Raw genomic sequence first — 22,635 nt, 5'->3', positions numbered from 1 at the left:
AACGCCACAGAGCTCCCACTCACTTTCTTGTAAATACAAGATTCTCCAACCACTTGTATAAACCCAAATGCTTTGATCACCTCATCAAAGCGTTTGTTCCAACTCCGAGATGCTTGCACCAGTCCATAAATGGATCGCTGGAGCTTGCACACCTTGTTAGCATTTTTAGGATCGACAAAACCTTCGGGTTGCATCATATACAACTCTTCCTTAAGGAAACCGTTAAGGAACGCCGTTTTGACATCCATCTGCCAGATTTCATAATCGAAAAATGCAGCTATTGCTAACATGATTCTGACGGACTTAAGCATTGCCACGGGAGAGAAAGTCTCATCGTAGTCAATTCCTGGAACTTGTGAAAAACCCTTTGCCACAAGTCGAGCTTTATAAACGGTCACATTACCGTCAGCGTCCGTCTTCTTCTTAAAGATCCATTTGTTCTGAATAGCCTTGCGGCCCTCAGGTAGTATCTCCAAAGTCCACACTTTGTTCTCATACATGGATCCTATCTCGGATTTCATGGCTTCTAGCCATTTGTTGGAATCTGGGCCCACCATCGCTTCTTCATAATTTGCAGGTTCATTGTTGTCTAACAACATGATTGATAAGACGGGATTACCGTACCACTCTGGAGCAGCGCGTGATCTCGTCGACCTGCGTGGTTCAACAGAAACTTGAACTGGAGTTTCATGATCATCATCATTAACTTCCTCCTCAACCGGCGTCGCAATGACAGAGGTTTCCCCTTGCCCTGCGCCACCATCCAGAGGGATGAGAGGTTCGACAACCTCGTCAAGTTCTATCTTCCTCCCACTCAACTCTCTCGAGAGAAACTCCTTCTCGAGAAAAGTTCCGTTCTTAGCAACAAACACTTTGCCCTCGGATTTGAGATAGAAGGTGTACCCAACTGTCTCTTTTGGGTAACCTATGAAGACGCATTTTTCCGCTTTGGGTTCCAGCTTTTCAGGCTGAAGCTTTTTGACATAAGCATCACATCCCCAAACTTTAAGAAACGACAACTTTGGCCTTTTGCCATACCACAGTTCGTATGGTGTCGTCTCAACGGATTTTGATGGTGCCCTATTTAAAGTGAATGCAGCTGTTTCTAATGCATAACCCCAAAATGATAACGGCAAATCAGTAAGAGACATCATAGATCGCACCATCTCTAACAAAGTACGATTACGACGTTCGGACCCACCATTACGCTGTGGTGTTCCAGGCGGCGTTAACTGCGAAACAATTCCACATTGTCTTAAGTAGGCACCAAACTCGAAACTCAGATATTCACCCCCACGATCAGACCGTAGGAACTTGATCTTCTTGTTACGATGATTTTCCACTTCACTCTGAAATTGCTTGAACTTTTCAAATGTTTCAGACTTGTGCTTCATCAAGTATACATAACCATATCTACTTAAATCGTCAGTGAAGGTGAGGAAATAACGATATCCGCCGCGTGCCTCTACGCTCATTGGACCACACACACATCAGTATGTATGATTTCCAACAAGTCACTTGCATGCTCCATTGTTCCGGAGAACGGAGTCTTAGTCATCTTGCCCATGAGGCATGGTTCGCACGTGTCAAGTGAATCAAAGTCAAGTGACTCCAAAAGTCCATCAGCATGGAGTTTCTTCATGCGCTTTACACCAATATGACCCAAGCGGCAGTGCCACAAAAATATGGCGCTATCATTGTTTACTCTAACTCTTTTGGTCTCAATGTTATGTATATGCGTATCGCTATCAATATTCAATATGAACAATCCTCTCACATTCGGTGCATGACCATAAAAGATGTTACTCATAGAAATAGAACAACCATTATTCTCAGACTTAAAAGAGTAACCGTCTCGCAATAAACAAGATCCAGATATAATGTTCATGCTCAACGCAGGCACTAAATAACAATGATTTAAGTTCATCACTAATCCCGATGGTAGCTGAAGTGATAGTGTGCCGACGGCGATTGCATCAACCTTGGAACCATTTCCTACGCGCATCGTCACTTCGTCTTTCGCCAGCCTTCGTCTATTCCGCAGTTCCTGTTTCGAGTTGCAAATGTGAGCAACAGAACCGGTATCGAATACCCAGGCACTACTACGAGAGCCGGTTAAGTACACATCAATAACATGTATATCAAATATACCTGATTTTTCTTTGCCCGCCTTCTTATCTGCCAGATACTTGGGGCAATTGCGCTTCCAGTGACCCATACCCTTGCAATAGAAGCACTCTGTTTCAGGCTTAGGTCCAGCCTTGGGTTTCTTCGGCGGATTGGCAACATGCTTGCCGTTCTTCTTCGAATTGCCCTTCTTGCCTTTGCCGTTTCTCTTGAAACTAGTGGTCTTGCTCACCATCAACACTTGATGCTCTTTACGGAGTTCAGACTCTGTGACTTTCAGCATCGCAAACAACTCGCCGGGAGACTTGTTCATCCCTTGCATGTTGTAGTTCAACACAAAGCCTTTATAGCTTGGCGGCAGTGATTGAAGGATTCTGTCAGTGATAGCCTCTTGCGGGAGTTCAATCCCCAGCTCAGCCAGACAGTTTGAGTACCCAGACATTTTGAGCACATGTTCACTGACAGACGAGTTTTCCTCCATCTTGCAAGCATAGAATTTATCGGAGGTCTCATACCTCTCGATCCGGGCGTTTTTCTGAAAGATAAACTTCAACTCCTGGAACATCTCAAATGCTCCATGACGCTCAAAGCGACGTTGAAGTCCCGGTTCTAAGCCATACAAGACTGCACATTGAACTATTGAGTAGTCCTCCTTACGTGCTAACCAAGCGTTCTTAACATCCTGATCAGCCGTAGCGGGTGGTTCATCTCCTAGCGCAGCATTAAGGACATAATCCTTCTTCCCAGCTTGTAAGATTAGCTTAAGATTACGAGCCCAGTCTACGAAGTTGCTTCCATCATCTTTCAACTTAGCTTTCTCTAGGAACGTATTAAAATTCAGGATGACACTCGCGTGAGCCATGATCTACAACACAAATATATTCAAAGTGGACTTAGACTATGTTCAAGATAATTAGAGTTTAACTTAATCGAATTATATGCTAAACTCCCACTCAAAAAGTACATCTCTCTAGTCATTTGAGTGGTTCATGATCCACTTACACTATCCCAAGTCCGATCATCACGTGAGTTGAGTATAGTTTCAGTGGTAAGCATCCCTATGCTAATCATATCAACTATATGATTCATGATCGACCTTTCGGTCTCATGTGTTCCGAGGCCATGTCTGCACATGCTAGGCTCGTCAAGCTTAACCCGAGTGTTCCGCGTGCGCAACTGTTTTGCACCCGTTGTATGTGAACGTTGAGACTATCACACCCGATCATCACGTGGTGTCTCAAAACGACGAACTGTAGCAACGGTGCACAGTCGGGGAGAACACAATTTCGTCTTGAAATTTTAGTGAGAGATCACCTCATAATGCTACCGTCGTTCTAAGCAAAATAAGGTGCATAAAAGGATTAACATCACATGCAATTCATAAGTGACATGATATGGCCATCATCACGTGCTTCTTGATCTCCATCACCAAAGCACCGGCACGATCTTCTTGTCACCGGCGCCACACCATGATCATCCATCAACGTGTTGCCATCGGGGTTGTCGTGCTACTTATGCTATTACTACTAAAGCTACATCCTAGCAAAATAGTAAATGCATCTACAAGCACAAACGTTAGTATAAAGACAACCCTATGGCTCCTGCCGGTTGCCGTACCATCGACGTGCAAGTCGATATTTCTATTACAACATGATCATCTCATACATCCAATATATCACATCACATCATTGGCCATATCACATCACAATCATACCCTGCAAAAACAAGTTAGACGTCCTCTAATTTTGTTGTTGCATGTTTTACGTGGTGACCAAGGGTATCTAGTAGGATCGCATCTTACTTACGCAAACACCACAACGGAGATATATGAGTTGCTATTTAACCTCATCCAAGGACCTCCTCGGTCAAATCCGATTCAGCTAAAGTTGGAGAAACCGTCACTTGCCAGTCATCTTTGAGCAAAGGGGGTTACTCGTAACGATGAAACCAGTCTCTCGTAAGCGTACGAGTAATGTCGGTCCAAGCCGCTTCAATCCAACAATACCGCGGAATCAAGAAAAGACTAAGGAGGGCAGCAAAACGCACATCACCGCCCACAAAAACTTTTGTGTTCTACTCGAGAAGACATCTACGCATGAACCTAGCTCAGGATGCCACTGTTGGGGAACGTCGCATGGGAAACAAAAAATTTCCTACGCGCACGAAAACCTATCATGGTGATGTCCATCTACGAGAGGGGATGAGTGATCTATGTACCCTTGTAGATCGTACAGCAGGAGCGTTAGAGAACGCGGTTGATGTAGTGGAACGTCCTCACGTCCCTCGATCCGCCCCGCGAACAATCCCGCGATCAGTCCCACGATCTAGTACCGAACGGACGGCACCTCCGTGTTCAGCACACGTACAGCTCGACGATGATCTCGGCCTTCTTGATCCAGCAAGAGAGACGGAGAGGTAGAAGAGTTCTCCGGCAGCGTGACGGCGCTCCGGAGGTTGGTGATGACCTTGTCTCAGCAGGGCTCGCCCGAGCTCCGCAGAAACGCGATCTAGAGGAAAAACCGTGGAGGTATGTGGTCGGGCAGCCGTGAGAAAGTCGTCTCAAACCAGCCCTAATTGCTCCATATATATAGGAGGAGGGAGGGGGGGCCTTGCCTTGGGGTCCAAGGACCCCCAAGGAGTCGGTCGAGCCAAGGGGGGGAGGACTCCCCCCCCCAAACCGAGTTGGACTTGGTTTGGTGGGAGGAGTCCCCCTTCCTTCCCACCTCCTTCCTTTTTTTTTCTTTCCTCTTGATTTTTCTTCTCTTGGCGCATTGGGCACTTGTGGGCTGTCCCACCAGCCCACTAAGGGCTGGTGTGACTCCCCCAATGCCTATGGGCTTCCCCAGGGTGGGTTGCCCCCCCGGTGAACTCCCGGAACCCATTCGTCATTCCCGGTACATTCCCGGTAACTCCAAAAACCTTCCGGTAATCAAATGAGGTCATCCTATATATCAATCTTCGTTTCCGGACCATTACGGAAACCCTCGTGACGTCCGTGCCACCCCTCCCGATGGTCCCCGGCACCCCTCCCGGCACTCCCGGTACACTACCGATGAGCCCGAAACTTTTCCGGTGACCAAAACAGGACTTCCTATATATCAATCTTTACCTCCGGACCATTCCGGAGCTCCTCGTGACGTCCTGGATCTCATCCGGGACTCCGAACAACATTCGGTAACCAACCATATAACTCAAATACGCATAAAACAACGTCGAACCTTAAGTGTGCAGACCCTGCGGGTTCGAGAACTATGTAGACATGACCCGAGAGACTCCTCGGTCAATATCCAATAGCGGGACCTGGATGCCCATATTGGATCCTACATATTCTACGAAGATCTTATCGTTTGAACCTCAGTGCCAAGGATTCGTATAATCCCGTATGTCATTCCCTTTGTCCTTCGGTATATTACTTGCCCGAGATTCGATCGTCAGTATCCGCATACCTATTTCAATCTCGTTTACCGGCAAGTCTCTTTACTCGTTCCGTAATCCAAGATCCCGCAACTTACACTAAGTTACATTGCTTGCAAGGCTTGTGTGTGATGTTGCATTACCGAGTGGGCCCCGAGATACCTCTCCGTCACACGGAGTGACAAATCCCAGTCTTGATCCATACTAACTCAACTAACACCTTCGGAGATACCTGTAGAGCATCTTTATAGTCACCCAGTTACGTTGCGACGTTTGATACACACAAAGCATTCCTCCGGTGTCAGTAAGTTATATGATCTCATGGTCATAGGAATAAATACTTGATACGCAGAAAACAGTAGCAACAAAATGACACGATCAACATGCTACGTCTATTAGTTTGGGTCTAGTCCATCACGTGATTCTCCCAATGACGTGATCCAGTTATCAAGCAACAACACCTTGTTCATAATCAGAAGACACTGACTATCATTGATCAACTGGCTAACCAACTAGAGGCATGCTAGGGACGGTGTTTTGTCTATGTATCCACACATGTAAATGAGTCTTCATTCAATACAATTATAGCATGGATAATAAACTATTATCTTGATACAGGAATTATAATAATAACTATACATTTATTATTGCCTCTAGGGCATAATTCCAACAGCATTCGACGACCTCAAAGTCCTACTTTCCACCTAGCCGGTTCTTACTGCTCCGATCAGTAAGGAGCCCCTTCTTCTGTATATCGCGGCTACAAATCAAGTCGTCAGTACTGTTCTTACAGTCGAGCGAGAAGAAGAACGCAAAGCATACAAAGTTCAGCGGCCAGTGTACTACGTCTCCGAAGTCCTGACCCCTTCCAAGCAGAGGTATCCCCATTATCAAAAACTTATCTATGGGATCTATATGACTGCGAAGAAGGTGGCCCATTATTTCCAAGACCACTCGGTATCTGTCGTTTCTGATGCTCCGTTGTCGGAAATTCTCCACAATCGAGACGCGTCAGGCCGAGTGGCGAAGTGGGCAATGGAGATGCTGTACTGTGACATCAAGTTCGAGGCCAAGAAAGCAATTAAGTCTCAAGCCCTGGCTGACTTTATAGCAGAATGGGTAGAACAACAGCAACCGACCCACATCTACTCGGCTCATTGGACAATGTTCTTCGATGGGTCTAAGATGTTGAATGGATCCGGCGCTGGTGTTGTGATCATATCACCAAAAGGCGACAAGCTCAAGTACGTGCTTCAGATACACTTTGATTCCTCCAACAACGAGGCAGAGTATGAAGCTCTCCTCTACGGATTGCGCATGGCCATCTCACTCGGCGTCCGTCGCCTGATGGTCTACGGCGATTCGGATTTGGTGGTCAACCAAGTGATGAAAGAGTGGGACGTAAGGAACCCCACCATGACAACATAGTGCAATGCAGTGAGGAAGCTGGAGAAGAAGTTTGAAGGTCTAGAGCTCCATCATGTTCCGAGACTGAAGAACCAAGCAGCTGACAAGTTGGCGAAACTCGGATCCACTCGGAGACCAGTCCCGAGTGATGTTTGCCTCGAGCACCTCCATCTTCCCTCAGTCAAAGAAGATCCCTTCACAGAAGAACCGGTACAACCCAAGAGCGCAACAGATCCGACTAAAGTCGATGTACCTTCTGTGGTTGATCTGGTCACAGAGATTCTGGCTGTCATTCCCGGTTGGACTGTGCCGATCATTGCATATATCCTAAGGCAAGAACTTCCAGAAGATGATGTCCAAGCCAGGCAAATAGTTCGCAGGTCGAAGGCATTCATTGTCATTGATGGTCAATTGTACAAGGAGAGTGTTTCAGGCGTTCTTCAACGTTGCATTTCCCCAGATGAAGGGCAGTTGATCCTAGAGGATATTCACTCGGGAACCTGTGGTCATCACGCTTCTTCGAGAGCAATTGTCGCCAAGGCATTCAGAGCCGGTTTCTTTTGGCTGCAGGCAAACGAGATGGCTAAAGATATGGTCGACCGATGTGAAGGTTGTCAGTTCTACTCCAACAAGTCCCACAAGCCAACATCTGCATTAAAGACGATCCCACTTGTGTGGCCATTTGCAGTTTGGGGATTAGATACAGTCGGACCATTCAAGATAGGCCAAGGAGGCTACACACATCTGTTGGTGGCAGTCGACAAGTTTACAAAATGGATAGAAGCCAAGCCCATCAAGAAACTCGATGCCTCAACAGCTGTCAAGTTTGTCAGGGACATCATTTCCAGATTTGGGGTGCCTCACAGCATAATCACGGACAACGGGACAAACTTCGACTCGGACAGATTCAAAGGCTTCTGTGCGAGTCAGGGTATCCGAGTGGATTTTGCTTCCGTAGCACATCCTCAATCCAACGGGCAAGCTGAGCGGGCGAATGGGCTTATTCTTCAAGGTTTGAAGCCCCGACTCCTGCGAGAGGTAGGACACGCTGCTGGTGCATGGGTCACCGAGTTACCTTCAGTGCTTTGGGGACTCCGCACCACTCCGAATAGATCAACGGGGCGATCATCGTTCTTCCTCGTTTATGGAGCAGAAGCGGTCCTTCCGAGTGACCTGCTTCACAATGCCCCACGAGTCGAACTCTTCTCTGAAGCTAAAGCAGAACAAGCAAGGCAAGATGGAGTCGATCTTCTAGAGGAGGAGTGCGAGATGGCACTTACTCGCTCAACAATTTACCAGCAAGATCTGCGATGCTTTCATGCGCGTCACGTGAGGAGTCGCACATTCCAAGCAGGCAATTTAGTGCTCCGAGTGGATCAGCAAAGACCACACAAGTTGGCTCCGGCCTGGGAAGGGCCTTTCATCATCTCCAAGGTGCTGAACAACGGAGCATACAGACTCTACAACATTCAGAGGGAGACAGACGAGCCGCGCGCATGGAACGGGGATCTCCTCAAGCGCTTTTATACGTGATCATCGACTGAAGCAGTGTAACGAACAAGTTTTGATGAAATAATATACAGCAGATTCAGTTTGTGCAGATTCAGAGTTCTTCCACGGTCGCAGACTCCGGTCACACAAAAAAAACCTTAGTTGTGATCAAGAATCACCTAAGTAATACCTTCTTCCGAGTGTGCACTACACGTCGCACTCGGGGACTTAGCTGTGATCAAGAATCACCTAAGTAATACCTTCCTCCGAGTGTGCACTACATGTCGCACTCGGGGACTTAGCTGTGATCAAGAATCACCTAAGTAATAACTTCTTCCGAGTGTGCACTACACGTCGCACTCGGAGACTTAGTTGTGATCAAGAATCACCTAAGTAATACCTTCCTCCGAGTGTGCACTACACGTCGCACTCGGGGACTTAGCTGTGATCAAGAATCACCTAAGTAATAACTTCTTCCGAGTGTGCACTACACGTCGCACTCGGAGAGTTAGCTGTGATCAAGAATCACCTAAGTAATACCTTCCTCCGAGTGTGCACTACACGTCGCACTCGGGGACTTAGCTGTGATCAAGAATCACCTAAGTAATACCTTCCTCCGAGTGTGCACTACACGTCGCACTCGGGGACTTAGCTGTGATCAAGAATCACCTAAGTAATAACTTCTTCCAAGTGTGCACTACACGTCGCACTCGGGGACTTAGCTGTGATCAAGAATCACCTAAGTAATAACTTCCTCCGAGTGTGCACTACACGTCGCACTCGGGGACTTAGCTGTGATCAAGAATCACCCAAGTAATAACTTCTTCCGAGTGTGCACTACACGTCGCACTCGGGGACTTAGCTGTGATCAAGAATCACCTAAGTAATAACTTCCTCCGAGTGTGCATTACACGTCGCACTCGGGAACTTAGCTGCGATCCTGAATCGCCTAAGCACTAAACTTCTTCCGAGTGTGCACTACACGCCACACTCGGGGACTTAGCTGTGATCAAGAATCGCCTAAGTAATAACTTCCTCCGAGTGTGCGCTACACGTCGCACTCGGAGACTTAGCTGTGATCAAGAATCACCTACGTATTAATCTTCTCCGAGTCTGCACTAAACGTCGCACTCCAAACAGCATTCAAACAAAAGATTAAATGCTTTCATTCCGATTCCAAAAGTCTAGAAAGGATAGCTAACTCGGTGTGGATCAAGCTTACCCACACCGATTTAAAAGTATCATAGCCAAAAGAAGTGGCAAGAGTACCTTACAGATAAACACTCGGCATACCGAGGATAAAGTTTTATTACGCGTCAGCTGGGCCGGCGCCAGGACTGGAGGGCTCCACGAAAGTGTCCAAGTCAATTCCGTCGGCGATGCGGGTAGCAGTCTCAAGGAACGTCTCCATGAAGTCTTCGAATTGAAGCTTCTTCGTGTTGGCGACCTTCAATGTCTTCAGCTTATCTTCCCGCACCTCCTTGCAATGGACTCGGACCAAGGACAGCGCAACATCAGCACCGCAACGCGCTCCCGATTTCTTCCACGATTGCACTCGGCCCGGAATCTCCTCCAGTCGCGCCATCAAGGATTCCATCTCCTGCCGCGACTCGTCTTCCGGCCAAAGTTCCTTGTCAATTCGGCTAACGACTTCTCTCAGTCGACCGATGAAAGGACTCACTTTGCCTACGCGGATATGCGCCCGGAGCAGATCCCGGTTGGCCTCCTCGCCGAGTGGCACATTGTCCTGAATGGACCGCTTCACAGCCGTTGCTTCAACTTCAGCATCAACGCAAAAGTCTGCAACAAACGGGCAAGCATACAATAAAAACCGAGTGTAACGCACACGGTACAAGCACTCGGCGAAACATGAGACTTACCAGCCAGACGGGTCATCATCTGCCCAGCCCAGTCCTTCACATACTTCTCCTGAGCTATGCATCGTCTATTCTGGACAACCATCTGATTCATGAGAACAGTCCTCTGTTTCCCCATTTTTTCCAACTCCTCCGTCAACACCTTGTTCGCCTCCCGAGCCTCCTCCAGGGACTTCTCTCGTCCCTCCAGAGCATCCTTCAGGCCGGCCATGGCGAGCATAGCAGCATCAAGTTCACCAGCAAACTGGTTTCTCTCCGCTCTCAGGGCCTCATAGGCCGTCCCCATTTCACAAGTTTTCTGCCACCAAGAAACAAAGGACAATAAGCAAGTTTATCAGTTAACAGTCTAAGTTCTTCAGACCCCTGCCGACGCAAGCAGTCGACAGCGGTCTCGGGGACTACACCCAGTGGGTTCACTAAGAGTGACTCCACTGGCCTGCACCTCAAGCAGGCCTGCCCTATTGAGATGCATGTTTTCACCTACGCCTCCGAGGCCAATACTACCCGACCTGAGTGCAACTTACTCTCGGGGACTCTTACCGCAAGTGCACTCCGACTGCAACAAGTACTCGCACTCGGCAATCCTATCTACAGAAACAACCAAACTAAAGGCAAAATGTATAAAGACAACTGTCGGTGCAAGCACTCGACAGAAGTCTCGGGGCCTACACCCACTGGGTTCACTCAGAGTGAACCCATTGCAAACAACACCAACACCCAGTGGGTTACAGGAGAAAAGTAAATACTTATTAGACCACTTACTCGGATATCATCGCGCAGCTCCAAGCTCCGCTGGTACAAGGCTACAACGGAGTCATAAGCCCTCTTGGCTTCTCCAGCCATCAGCTCCGCCTGCACCATGGCCCCCTTGGCCGCTCCCACCTGCTCCTCCGGAAGACGCTGGATGCTAAATTCAGCATTCGACGAACCTGGAATCGTCGGAGGTTCCTCGCGCATCCCAAGGTCTGCCCCAGTCGGCTCCTCCCCCACCAGCACAGGTTCAGTCGGCGGGACGTCGGCGGCGGGGGCGGCAGCAGGAGGAGCAGCCTCAAGGACAGGCTCCACGGCGGGGTCGGCTCTCCCCTGGTCGTCCTCGTCCAGGCAAATCGCCCCTGACAAGCCGAATGACATGACGTCTCAGAAAAAGAAAGAAACAAGCCCTATGATAGAATTGGAGACGTGATGGGATAAAACACCCGACTCTCCTACAACGCACCTGGCTGGGACGAAACGACGTTGTCCGTGTCCATGGGGTCGTCCCCTTGGCGGGCCGGAGAGGTTGCAGAGGTAGCGACCCTGTCGAGTGAAATCCATTCGACCTATAAACAGGAGTTCACTCGGATAACAGAAAGAGCCGAAAGCTAGATACACTTACGTGGAGGTGACAGGGATAGCAACCCTCATTCGCGGCAAAGCCTTCCGAGGCTTGGGCCCACTCGGTTTGGGCGCCCTGGAAGACTGGCCCGCGGGCTCAGCGGCGGCGTCCCTGGCCCTCTTGGTGCCTCGAACACTCGGGGCCACCGGAGCAGTAGGCGGAGCACTCGACGACGCAGGAGGAGCTGAAGGGACGGCAGGCTCATGTCGGCGCTTGGTCCGATGCTCTGGCCGTGGAGGTGGCGAGTCTTGCTCCTCATCCTCTTCCTCTTCCTCGCTGTCCTCCTCCTCCGACTCCCCGCTGTCGGAGACGTATTCGGCGCTCTCCACGCTGCCCTCCTGACTGCCTTCCTCCTCTTCCTCCTCCGGATTCCCATTCGAGACGGGGGAGAACCAGTTGGTCCACGCCTGCATGAAGTTCAGTCGGAAACATTAGGCATCACACGGAGGTATAAGTAAATGACTGGAATTAAGACAGTTCAATGCACTCGACTAGTGCCACTCACCTGATTCGGTGGAGGATGATCCGCGCTGTAAGGCTTCACTCGGCGAGCTCCTTTGGGGTTCTCACAGGGACCCGTGATTTGGAGCACCCACGAGGTCACCCTCTCCTCGGGCACGCCCACCACGTTGGTCCGAGTGGAATCTTCGGGCCCCGTGTAATGCCACATAGCATGGTCGCGAGCCTGCAGAGGCTGGATCCGCCGACCAAGGAAGACTTCCAGCAGGTATATACCGGTGACCCCCCTCCTGACGACATCCATGAGTGCCTCAACCAAAGGCTGGATGTCATTCTTCTCGGCCTTCGGGAGCGCGAGCTGCTTAGGCGGGGCGGGCCGGTCTAGACTAAAAGGAGGCAACCCAGTCGACGCCTTCGGACATGCGATGTCCTAGCAGTAGAACCACGTCGACTGCTAGTTCCTAACCGACTCACTCAACTGGAGAGCAGGATAGCTACTCCGACTCTTCTTCTGAAATCCTAAACCTCCGCAGAGCTGGAGGAGGTGAGTCTTATCATCCGACTGGCTAAGTCGTTTGATAGTCTCGGATCGGGCGGAGAAGATGTGTTTGAACAAACGCCAATGGGGAGGACAACCGATGAAGCACTCGCACAAAACAACAAAGGAAGAAAGATGGGCGATGGCATTCAGAGGAAAGTGGTGAAGTTGGGCCCCGAAGTGATTCATGATGCCTTTAAAGAAGGGATGCGGGGGCAAAGAAAAACCTCTGTGAACATGGCTGAGGAGCAGGACGCGCTCCCCCTCCCGAGGCGCTGGCTCGACTCGTCGTCCGCCGGCAGTCTCCAGGACTTATGCACGAGCATTCCGTGCTCCACCAGCTCCAGCAGATCCCCCTCCGTCACCGTGGAGGGGAGGAAGTCTCCTTGGATCCACCCCGCCGGCAGCGGCCGCTGCCGCCGTTGAGCAGGCGCCGCCGCCTTGTTCTTCTTCTTCCTCGCCTCCATCTTGCTGGTCTGACCCTTGGTCATGGAGGCGACGGCGAACCCTCGAGGGGGAGGAGAAGGAAGGAGTGTAGGAGCGCAGGGGGTGGCGAGGAGGATGGAGCAGGCGAGAGCGAAAGATTCGGCGAGCGTAACGGAGGAGCCTCGCCGCCCAGAGTTAAATAGAGTGTCGACTGGGTCACTAGCGAATGGGCCCGAGATCTTATCCGCCCGACCGGCCGCGGCGATATCAGTGGAGGAGTTGAAGGCGCGAGAAACGAGGCGTCAGGCGCTACTCGAGCGTGCTGGCGTCATCCCCGCTGAGCGCGCGGAACCCGAAATTTGAGATCCCGGAAAATCCGCTGGTGTCAGTTGACCGGTCGCGTCAAAAGATGCCGCAGAAACACTCGGTTCCCGACAGTCGGTTTCGCAAGCACTTCCACTCGGATCGCTGGTCAGGAAAGATAAAATGGATAGAGGCAAGCAACACCCAAGCCGAATCTAGTCCAGTCGGACCTGAACCTCAAGCACCACTTCGGCGTTTCAACCCCAATCCATTCGGGGACTAATGATGGGGTCATAGTCCTAGGGTAGGGTCATAGGCCTGCCATACAGGTCCTACCCAAGGACTACCCCACACAAAGGACAGGACCCTAAGTCTGCTCCGACTGAATTAAGGAATCCCCATCGTCCAGTCGGTAACAGGCCCCGAATCATCCAGTCGGAGACTAGCATTCGGAGGGCACCAGGCTAACCGACTGGATACACTCGGTACATCATAACCTCTCTGGAGGGAAACTGCCGTACGTTTCCGGGTGTATTTATTAGCATTTAGAGCATACGTTACCTGTAATGTATGCATTCAATCGCCACTACTCCGCCCCTGAATCAGAACCGTTGTGGAGGGCAGCGCACTCTATATAAGCCGCCCTCCCCCACTGGTAAAGGGGTTAGCAAATCATTGTATTCCATATTACACTCGGCAACAAGTTCCGAGAGCACTGAGACGTAGGGTTGTTACCTCCACCGTAGAGGGGCCTGAACTCATACAACCTCGCCGTAGCTAGGACTCTGCCCATCTCATTCGTACCCTACACATCTACTGTCAGGCTTATACCCACGACAGTGACTATAAAGGTGCTCTACAGGTATATCCGAAGGTGTCCGTTGAGTTAGTATGGATCAAGACTGAGATTTGTCACTCCGTGTGACGGAGAGGTATCTCGGGGTCCACTCGGTAATACAACATCACACACAAGCCTTGCAAGCAATGTGACTAAGTGTAAGTCACGGGATCTTGTATTACGGAACGAGTAAAGAGACTTACCGGTAAAGAGATTGAAATAGGTATGCGGATACCGACGATCGAATCTCGGGCAAGTAACATACCGAAAGACAAAGGGAATGGCATACGGGATTATATGAATACTTGACATTGAGGTTCAACCGATAAGATCTTTGGAGAATATGTAGGATCCAATATGGGCATCCAGGTCCCGCTATTGGATATTGACCGAGGAGTGCCTCGGGGCATGTCCGGGTCGGTGAATGGAGTTCCGTGCACGTGTACGTGCACATATTCTTATCTTTCTACTTAAAATATGTTCGAAATGTGATGACATCCATCGTGTTTGTATGAAATTCATCATGTTTGCATGAAATCCGATCGTGTTTGCATAAATTTCATCTTGTTGGGTCGAGTTGTTCACAAAATGTATGCGGCGCGTTGCATGTCGCCCTCCCGCATTTGGGTCACTATATTGATCCCCTTGTTCATGGACGGTTGAGGAAGAAAATTTGCGGATTGCTGTTGGAGATGTCCTTAGGGACGAAGAGGAAGACACGTCTTGTGTTGCTGCTCTGCGTGCGTGCATGATTTATGGGAATTTTTTTGTGTTTGCCACTCTAGTTTTTGCTAAAAAAAATATGGCGCTCTAGATTTTGACATTTCACTTTTGTCACTCTTAGCGTTTGACAATTATGACATTTGACATTCCGTGGCAAAAGCAAAATAATTTTATTTCACTTTTGCAATTCTTAGCTTTGACAATGTATCACAATTGCCTCTCTAAACTTTTTGTGTATGCCATAAAATGATAATTGTCAAAAGCTAAGAGCATCTCTAGCAGGTACCGTAAAAATGCTAAACGTGTAAAATTCCAGCGGGTTTACGGTTTCGAACCAATTTTCTGTCCTGAACAGACCCTTTAAAAATGTGTGGAACCGTAAACATTTTACAGGAACCTGAAAATGCGAGCCTCCCACCTATATTTATGGGAAATTTTTTGTTTTCGCCACTCTAGTTTTTATCAACTTTCCTTATGCCACTTTAGAATTTGACATTTCACTTTTGTCACTCTTAGCTTTTAACAATGATCACAATTACCATTCCATGGCAAAAGTAAAATAGTTTTCTTTCATTTTTGCCACCCTTAGCTTTAAAAATTTATCACAATTGCCACCCTAATTTTTTTTTTATAACACACAATGAAAACTGTGATAATTGTCAAAAGCTAATAGTGACAAACGTGAAATGTCAAAATCTAGAGTGACATATTTTTTTTGACAAAAGCTAGATTGGAAAAAATAAAACTTTCCTATATTTATACCATTTGAAGGGCAGTATACAAGCCACAAACTGGCCGGAATTCTCCGCTATCCACACGCGCCGCCATCCATACCAAAGGGCTCCAACCATCTATTTCTTGCGGTTGCGGTGAAGTTCGACCTTCTCTTTACGTTTTCTCGCCTCAATCTCATCCAGCTTGAGAGTGCCCTGTCCAATTTCTCATGGTGGCATACGTAGAGCGGCGACGCACATGGGGTCGGCGGCCGGTGGGCTCGGACGAGCAGTGTGCGACGTCGACGGGCGAGCTACAGCTGCACAGGCGCGCGCGAGCGGGCGAGCAATCTGAGTGGCGCGACGCAAGCAGTGGCGAGTCTACTAGGTAGGCATCATCAGGCTTAAGCCTACCCTCCACAAACATATTTCACCTAACTATACCACCAAAAAATTATATTTAGATGCTTTACATGCAAAAATCACAATGCAATTGCTAATTAGGCTTAGAAACTTGCTATTTTGAGCCTACTCTTGATTGTAATGCTAGATTCGCCAGTAGGCGGAGGCGAGCGCGTGCAAGCGGGCGGACGAGCGACGGGCTAGCTGCGTGGGCAAGGACGGGTGGCGCGGCGAGGATCTTGGGGGATATTCTTATTTACCGTTCAGGTCTGCTAGCTTTGTTCCGTCGTAGCCGATTTTAACCTTTAAACCCTGATTTTCTCGATCCTTATTACAGTTTAAGTATCACGGTTTTTAAGGATGTGCTAAAGATGCTTTAAGAGTATACTTGGACATCTCCGGCCCGACCTGACCAGTCCGGCCAGGTCCGGCCCCAAAATCCAGGGCCTAGGCCTTATGGGCTTGCTAGTGGGCTGAACTTGGACGTGAGTTTTGAGCCCACCAGCAGGGCCGGGCCGGGCTTGGGTTTGACATATAGGTATTTTAAGGAAGAAGTCCGGCCCACGGCCCCAAGACCGACGGGCTTTTCAACAGATGGGTCGAGCTTGGGCTTCAAAGTAGGCCCGATGGCAGGGCCAGGGCCGGGCCTATGCCTCACTTTTCTGCCATGGGCTTTTTAGGGCCCGACCCAAGCCCGGCCCGGCCCGACCCATGGACATATATATTTAAGAGTGATAAAAACAGAATGTCAGACATAAGAAAAATTGGTAAATAAAAGCTAAAGTGGCAAAAACAAAAATTTCTCTGAATTATGAGGGGAGAAGACCAGGTCAGGCGGCTGGTACATGGAGAATTGGGGATTTGAGAGTTTGAGACTTGACAGCGACTGAAAGAGAGACATATTTGGAGGCCGGCGGAGAAAATGGTGTGCACGTAGAGGAACACGAGGGAGAGATTTTCTTCTAGACGCCAACCCCACCAAGGCACCGTGCGAAGTCTTTTTTCCCCCCTCTCTTTTCACGTCGGCACCGTGCGACGTTTTTCAGTTAGTTAACGTGTCGTGCGAGCTGGCCAAATGAGCCGATGGTCAAACGCGGCCCACAGGTTCACGGACACGTCATCGGGCAGCATCCACCCGTCCATCCGCGCCCAGGCTCACTCACGCCGTCCGATCCATCGTCCCGCGTCCAGCAATGCCGGTTCCGACAATCAAAGGCAAAAACCGAGGCACACGCACGCGGATTCTTCCGCTTCAGCCCCCGCATTAGTACCACCCCAGCAGCCCACGCAATTTCCCAACCGCCAGCGCCCCCGGCCGCGGACACGGCGAGGAAAATCCTTCCGCCGCCGTCCAGCCAGATCTCGCTCGCTCCCAGAACCTTCCACCCCACCCCGGCGAGTCGCGGGATGTCGGAGGAGCCCGCCCCCGCGGCGGACGGCGGGGCCGCGCGGCGGCGGCGGAGGCGGTGGGCGGCGGCCCTCCTCGTGGCGCTCCTCGCCGTGGCCGTGAGCTCCCGCAGCTTCCCCTCCATTTCGTCCCTCTCGCGCGGCGGAGGCTGCGGCTGCCCCGTAAGGCTCCTCCCCCCCTTCCCCTTCCCTGCCCTCGGTCTCGTGATTTTGGGTTCCTGCTCGGGGAGGTTTTTGATTCGACGACGGCGTTTCGTCAGGGCGCGAGGAAGTACACCGGGATGGTGGAGGACTGCTGCTGCGACTACGAGACGGTGGACGCCATCAACGAGGAGGTGCTCAACCCCATCCTGCAGGACCTCGTCGCTCTGCCCTTCTTCAGGTACTTCAAGGTAAGCAGATTTTGCTGCTCTGCTTTTAACGGTTTTGTTCTGTTTTGTTATGCGTAACCTAGCTTATGGGAAATGCATATCGTGATGTTTCGATGTTCAGAATTGTGATAGCCAGCTCGACATGCTAGAATTATGTAGTGGTGTATGTTTGACCGTGCCGTTTGCTCCGTAACTATGGAGTCATTTTTTCCGCTCTTCTATTTGTGTAACGGAATTGGATATGTGGGAGACCGGTGACAACTGTATAATTCTCCACTAGGTCACTGCACGATCTGGCTTGAATTTATATGGTTCCTTTTTTTGACGTGTCGATTAGGTTTGATGTGGAAAAAGAGTGCTGGTTGCTTGATTAGAGCATCAAGCTCAAGGGTCAGACCTTTAGGGCCTTTTGAAGTTAGCAATATAAAAAATACATCCTGATATGGAGGACTGAGCATAATATGATGATAGCTGTTTGGTCTCTTAGGGCGACTCAAGGTTCCTATCCCTTTCTTTCATACATCATTCTTAGCTCGGATAAGGATGATGGCCTTTTAGCCAAGTGATAGAGCACCAAACCAGTTATTTGTTTTAGGATAAGCCATTGATATATGTTAGTTATTTGATGTTGCTGCTGCTAAGGATAACATAGGCAATGATACATGTTTTATGGTTACTATAAGGGCAATGCTCTGCGCCGGCGCGCCGGCTGAATCGTTCGGCCGGCCGCGCGCGGGCCGCCCGATCTGCCAGCTGTACGCGGGCCGCACCGTTAGATCTCCATGCAGCAATTTTTCCTCGATGCAACACATTTCGTCCACGATGCAGCAATTTCGTCAACGGTTGCAACAAAAAAAAAGTTGTAGCCAAAAAAAATATTTGCGTGATCGTAGCAAAAACACGAAGCTGATGGTGCGTGGTAGCAAAAGTCAAACGCCGGTTGTAGCAAATATCTATGTGAACGTGTATGCAACTTTTTTAGTGAACGGTTGCAGCAAAAAATGATGCCGGTTGTCGCAAAAAATAACACGGTTGTAGCAAAAGTCAAAACGCCAGTTGTAGCAAAAATCCAACGAACTCGAGTTGCAACCAAACGTATATGCAGTTTTTTTTACTGGACAAATGTAGCAAATAAAAAACGCTTGTAGCAAATATGAACGCTGGTTGCAACAAATTTAGACGAGAAAAAAGTTGCATGCCAAGTCAGCTGTGTGCGCGGGTCGCGTGCGGCCGGCCGAACGGTTCGGCCGGCGCACCGGCCACAAACGTTTACCTTACTATAATTGTTAGCTACTATATGATTGTGCAGAAATGCTATCCCTGAATATCAACATTCCAAACATTCATTTATTTGTTCTAAGTCTTGGGTTATTTATTTCCTTTGTTAGGTTAAGTTGTGGTGTGACTGCCCTTTTTGGCCTGATGATGGAATGTGTCGGCTTAGGGACTGTAGTGTATGCGAGTGCCCAGATAATGAATTTCCCGAACCATTCAAGAAGCCTTACAGTGGCCTTTCTCCTGAAAACATGATCTGTCAAGAAGGAAAACCAGAAGCCACGGTTGATAGAACTCTTGACACCAAGGTTTTCAAAGGGTGGGTCGAAACCGATAATCCATGGACATCTGATGACGAGACGGATAATGGTACATTGTTTACCCTAATTTTTGTATGTTGTTCTTCCTTTAGTTCTTCTTTATGCATCCCGGAAAATCTGATGATTAACAAAAAATTATCCCTGTTCCAGCTGAGATGACTTATGTGAATCTTCAACTTAATCCTGAACGTTATACTGGTTATACTGGTGATTCAGCTAGAAGGATATGGGACGCTATCTACAAAGAAAATTGCCCAAAATGTAAGCACATGTTCTCTGTTTTTTCTCACATGTCCATTCTGACTGCAGTTGTATAGAATCTTTTGTTTGTAAGTACATTATGGCTGAGTCCACAACGTATTAAATCATAAATGAATCATTGACGTGCCTGTAAGTTGCATGATCCTTCTCTTAGAGAATGCACAGCAATTCAACTAAGTTCACTTGTGCAGTTCTTCTCTAAGATTAAGATTGGATGGTTACTTCTATGGGATATATACTTCTATTACAAAAGGAAGTACCTTCAAGTTCTAGTCTGCTGGCACTGCTTTAAACAACCACTTATTAGCAGTGTGTGTTGCTTATTTATTCCTCTTCTCTGGTATGGTAGTTGCCTGTCCTAGCCAAGTTGGATGGTGTAATGTATAGCGTTGTTGAAGTGTATATGTGGATTGCCTAGCCCTTTCCATCAGTTTAGACTTTTGGTTGCGTTGGCTAGTGCATGAAGCTTAACATGGCATTGGAGCTAAGGTCTTGAGTTCAAGTCATGGCTTTTGCAATTTATCATCCGCGAGTTGACTTTCTGCCTCACACGTGAGAGGGGGTGTTGAAGTGTATGGGCCTGTTTGGTTCTAACTTTGCCGCAACTAACCTTAGGCAAAGTATGGCTAACAAAATGGCCACCACAAGTGTGGCAATGAACCAAACACACGCCTAAGATGTTGTGGCATGACTAAGGTTAAGCGTGGCAATCTTAGGCTGGGAACCAAACAGGCCCTATATGTCGATTGCCAGCCCTTTCCATCAGTTCGGACTTTTCGTTGCGTTGGCTAGTGCATGAAGCTTAACAGCTTATATCACTACAATTATCTGGACAAGCATTATTCAAACTTCATTTATTTTCGCAGATCCTTCAGAAGATATGTGCCAGGAGAAGAAGGCGCTTTACAAGCTGATTTCAGGATTGCACTCCTCAATATCTGTACACATTGCTTATGATTATCTTCTTGACGAATCCGCTAACTTGGTATCTATCCATTACTCTACACTTAATTTGGTGTTTATTAGACGATTTTTGTAGTTGTTTTGACAAGTTTGGTGTATGTGATTACAGTGGGGACATAATCTTTCATTGTTGCATGACCGTGTTCTGAAGTATCCAGAACGTGTCGAAAATCTGTACTTCACATACCTATTTGTTCTTCGGGCAGTGACTAAGGTTCCTCTTTCTTTCTTGATTAAAACTTAATCTCTGATTTTAAGATTAATTTGTAGAGTTGCTTTGGCCTGAAGCTTGTTGTGAGTGACAATTTTGTTTCCAATCTTTTAGGCAGCAGATTACCTTGAGCAGGCAGAGTACAACACTGGCAATCCCGAAGAGGACTTGAAAACACAATCTTTAGTGAGGCAACTGCTTTATAACCAGAAGTTAAGATCTGCATGCCCGTTACCTTTTGATGAAGCAAAACTCTGGCAAGGTGAAAATGGCCCTGAGTTGAAGCAGGAGATTCAGAAGCAATTTAGAAATATTAGGTATGCGCCTTAATCTCTCTGCTTTAATTTATATTGTGCGTTTCACTAACTTGAAACCACATTGTGTTCATAGTGCAATTATGGACTGTGTTGGTTGTGAGAAGTGTCGATTATGGGGAAAGCTTCAAGTTCTTGGGCTTGGAACAGCGCTGAAGATTCTTTTTTCTGTTGATGGAGAGAACAATTTGAATCAACAGGTATGCTGTTCAACTGCATTTTACCCACGACCGCTTTCCAATATACTCCCTCTGCCCGGAATTACTTGTCAGAGAAATGGATGTATCTAGACGTATTTTTAGTTCTAGATACATCTATTTCTCTCCATTTCTGCAACAAGTAATCCGGGACGGAGGGAGTATATGATTTATGGTTGGTTGAAAGTTGTCTTTGACATACCGTCTTTATACGACACTAGCTCACAGTCCATGATGCTTTGATGTATCGTTATCTACATTTCCTATGGAATAACAGGTTTACCTTTTGAGTTCATTTGGATGTTCACCATGACAATTTGTCTAATAATGTTTCATGGTAATCGTTCAGTTCCAGCTGCAGCGAAATGAGGTCATTGCACTGGTCAATCTTCTGAACAGGCTGTCGGAATCTGTCAAATTTGTACATGAAACAGGATCATCCAGCCAGGAAATCATTAAACAACAGAGCTTTTCAACTTTGCAAAAGGGTGCCTCCTGACCAAATGTGAAACCGTAAGTGTTCTCTCCTGCCCTTCAGTGGTATAGACTTGTTGTCCTGACTTTGATTCCTCACATCCTTGGTTCTTCTATCTATTTATTTCTACAGGTAATTCTGCAAAGATGTAAGTGGGCAAGCTGTATTCATAACTCCTCTTCTCCATACTGGGAGAGTGATGTACATGCAGGGAGCAGCTTCCTAGGGTTCTACAAATCGTAGACAAAAGATATATGGTAGAAAACTTTGGAAGCCAAACAAAGACAAGTTTACCCCTTTTTTCTTTCAGTTTTAGTGGGAGATGTCCCTTTCAAATTTTGTATGTAGTGTAGATTTCACCTCTTTTCAGTCGAACTTCCAGTTAGCAACATCTTATCATTCCTTTTTTTTTTCTGAGAACTTATCTTTCCTCCGTTGACTGATAATACATATGACTGCTAACGAGGTAGGGCCGCTTGTCAATCCAAACGGTTGGTATGTTTCATCGACTTGATGATACATGTTCTCCATTGTTCTTGGAAATGATGAAAAGATAGCGTGTGTCGTGGTCGCCAGTTTGTAACAACTAAGACCCTGTTTGGTTTCAAATAAGTCACCAACTTATAAGTTGAAAAGTGCAAAAAGTGACTTATTTTACCAAACAGACCCAACTTATAAGTCACCCCAATTTATAAGTCATAAGTTGCTCCATCCCAACTTAAAACTTATAAGTCACCCATTTTTGCAT

At 48.0% G+C, this 22,635-nt stretch overlaps 1 protein-coding gene across 1 annotated transcript; it reads left to right on the top strand.

Moving 5' to 3' along the window:
• The first annotated feature begins 17,338 nt into the window (after positions 1 to 17,338).
• On the top strand, positions 17,339 to 22,356 carry LOC123447686 (endoplasmic reticulum oxidoreductin-1-like). The gene is made up of 10 exons (XM_045124316.1): positions 17,339 to 17,662; positions 17,761 to 17,892; positions 19,260 to 19,515; positions 19,617 to 19,727; positions 20,594 to 20,712; positions 20,800 to 20,904; positions 21,016 to 21,218; positions 21,292 to 21,415; positions 21,762 to 21,925; positions 22,020 to 22,356. Exons 1-9 carry the CDS (start codon positions 17,501 to 17,503, stop codon positions 21,909 to 21,911), a joined length of 1,362 nt encoding a protein of 453 aa, XP_044980251.1. The 5' UTR covers positions 17,339 to 17,500; the 3' UTR covers positions 21,912 to 21,925; positions 22,020 to 22,356.
• Positions 22,357 to 22,635: the final 279 nt, after the last annotated feature.

This window comes from Hordeum vulgare, chromosome 4H (genome assembly GCF_904849725.1).
Source record: "Hordeum vulgare subsp. vulgare chromosome 4H, MorexV3_pseudomolecules_assembly, whole genome shotgun sequence".
In the NCBI taxonomy this organism is placed as follows: Eukaryota; Viridiplantae; Streptophyta; class Magnoliopsida; order Poales; family Poaceae; genus Hordeum; species Hordeum vulgare.
The sequence above is the reverse complement of the archived record's forward strand: the minus strand, read 5'-3'. Positions and strand labels throughout refer to the sequence as shown.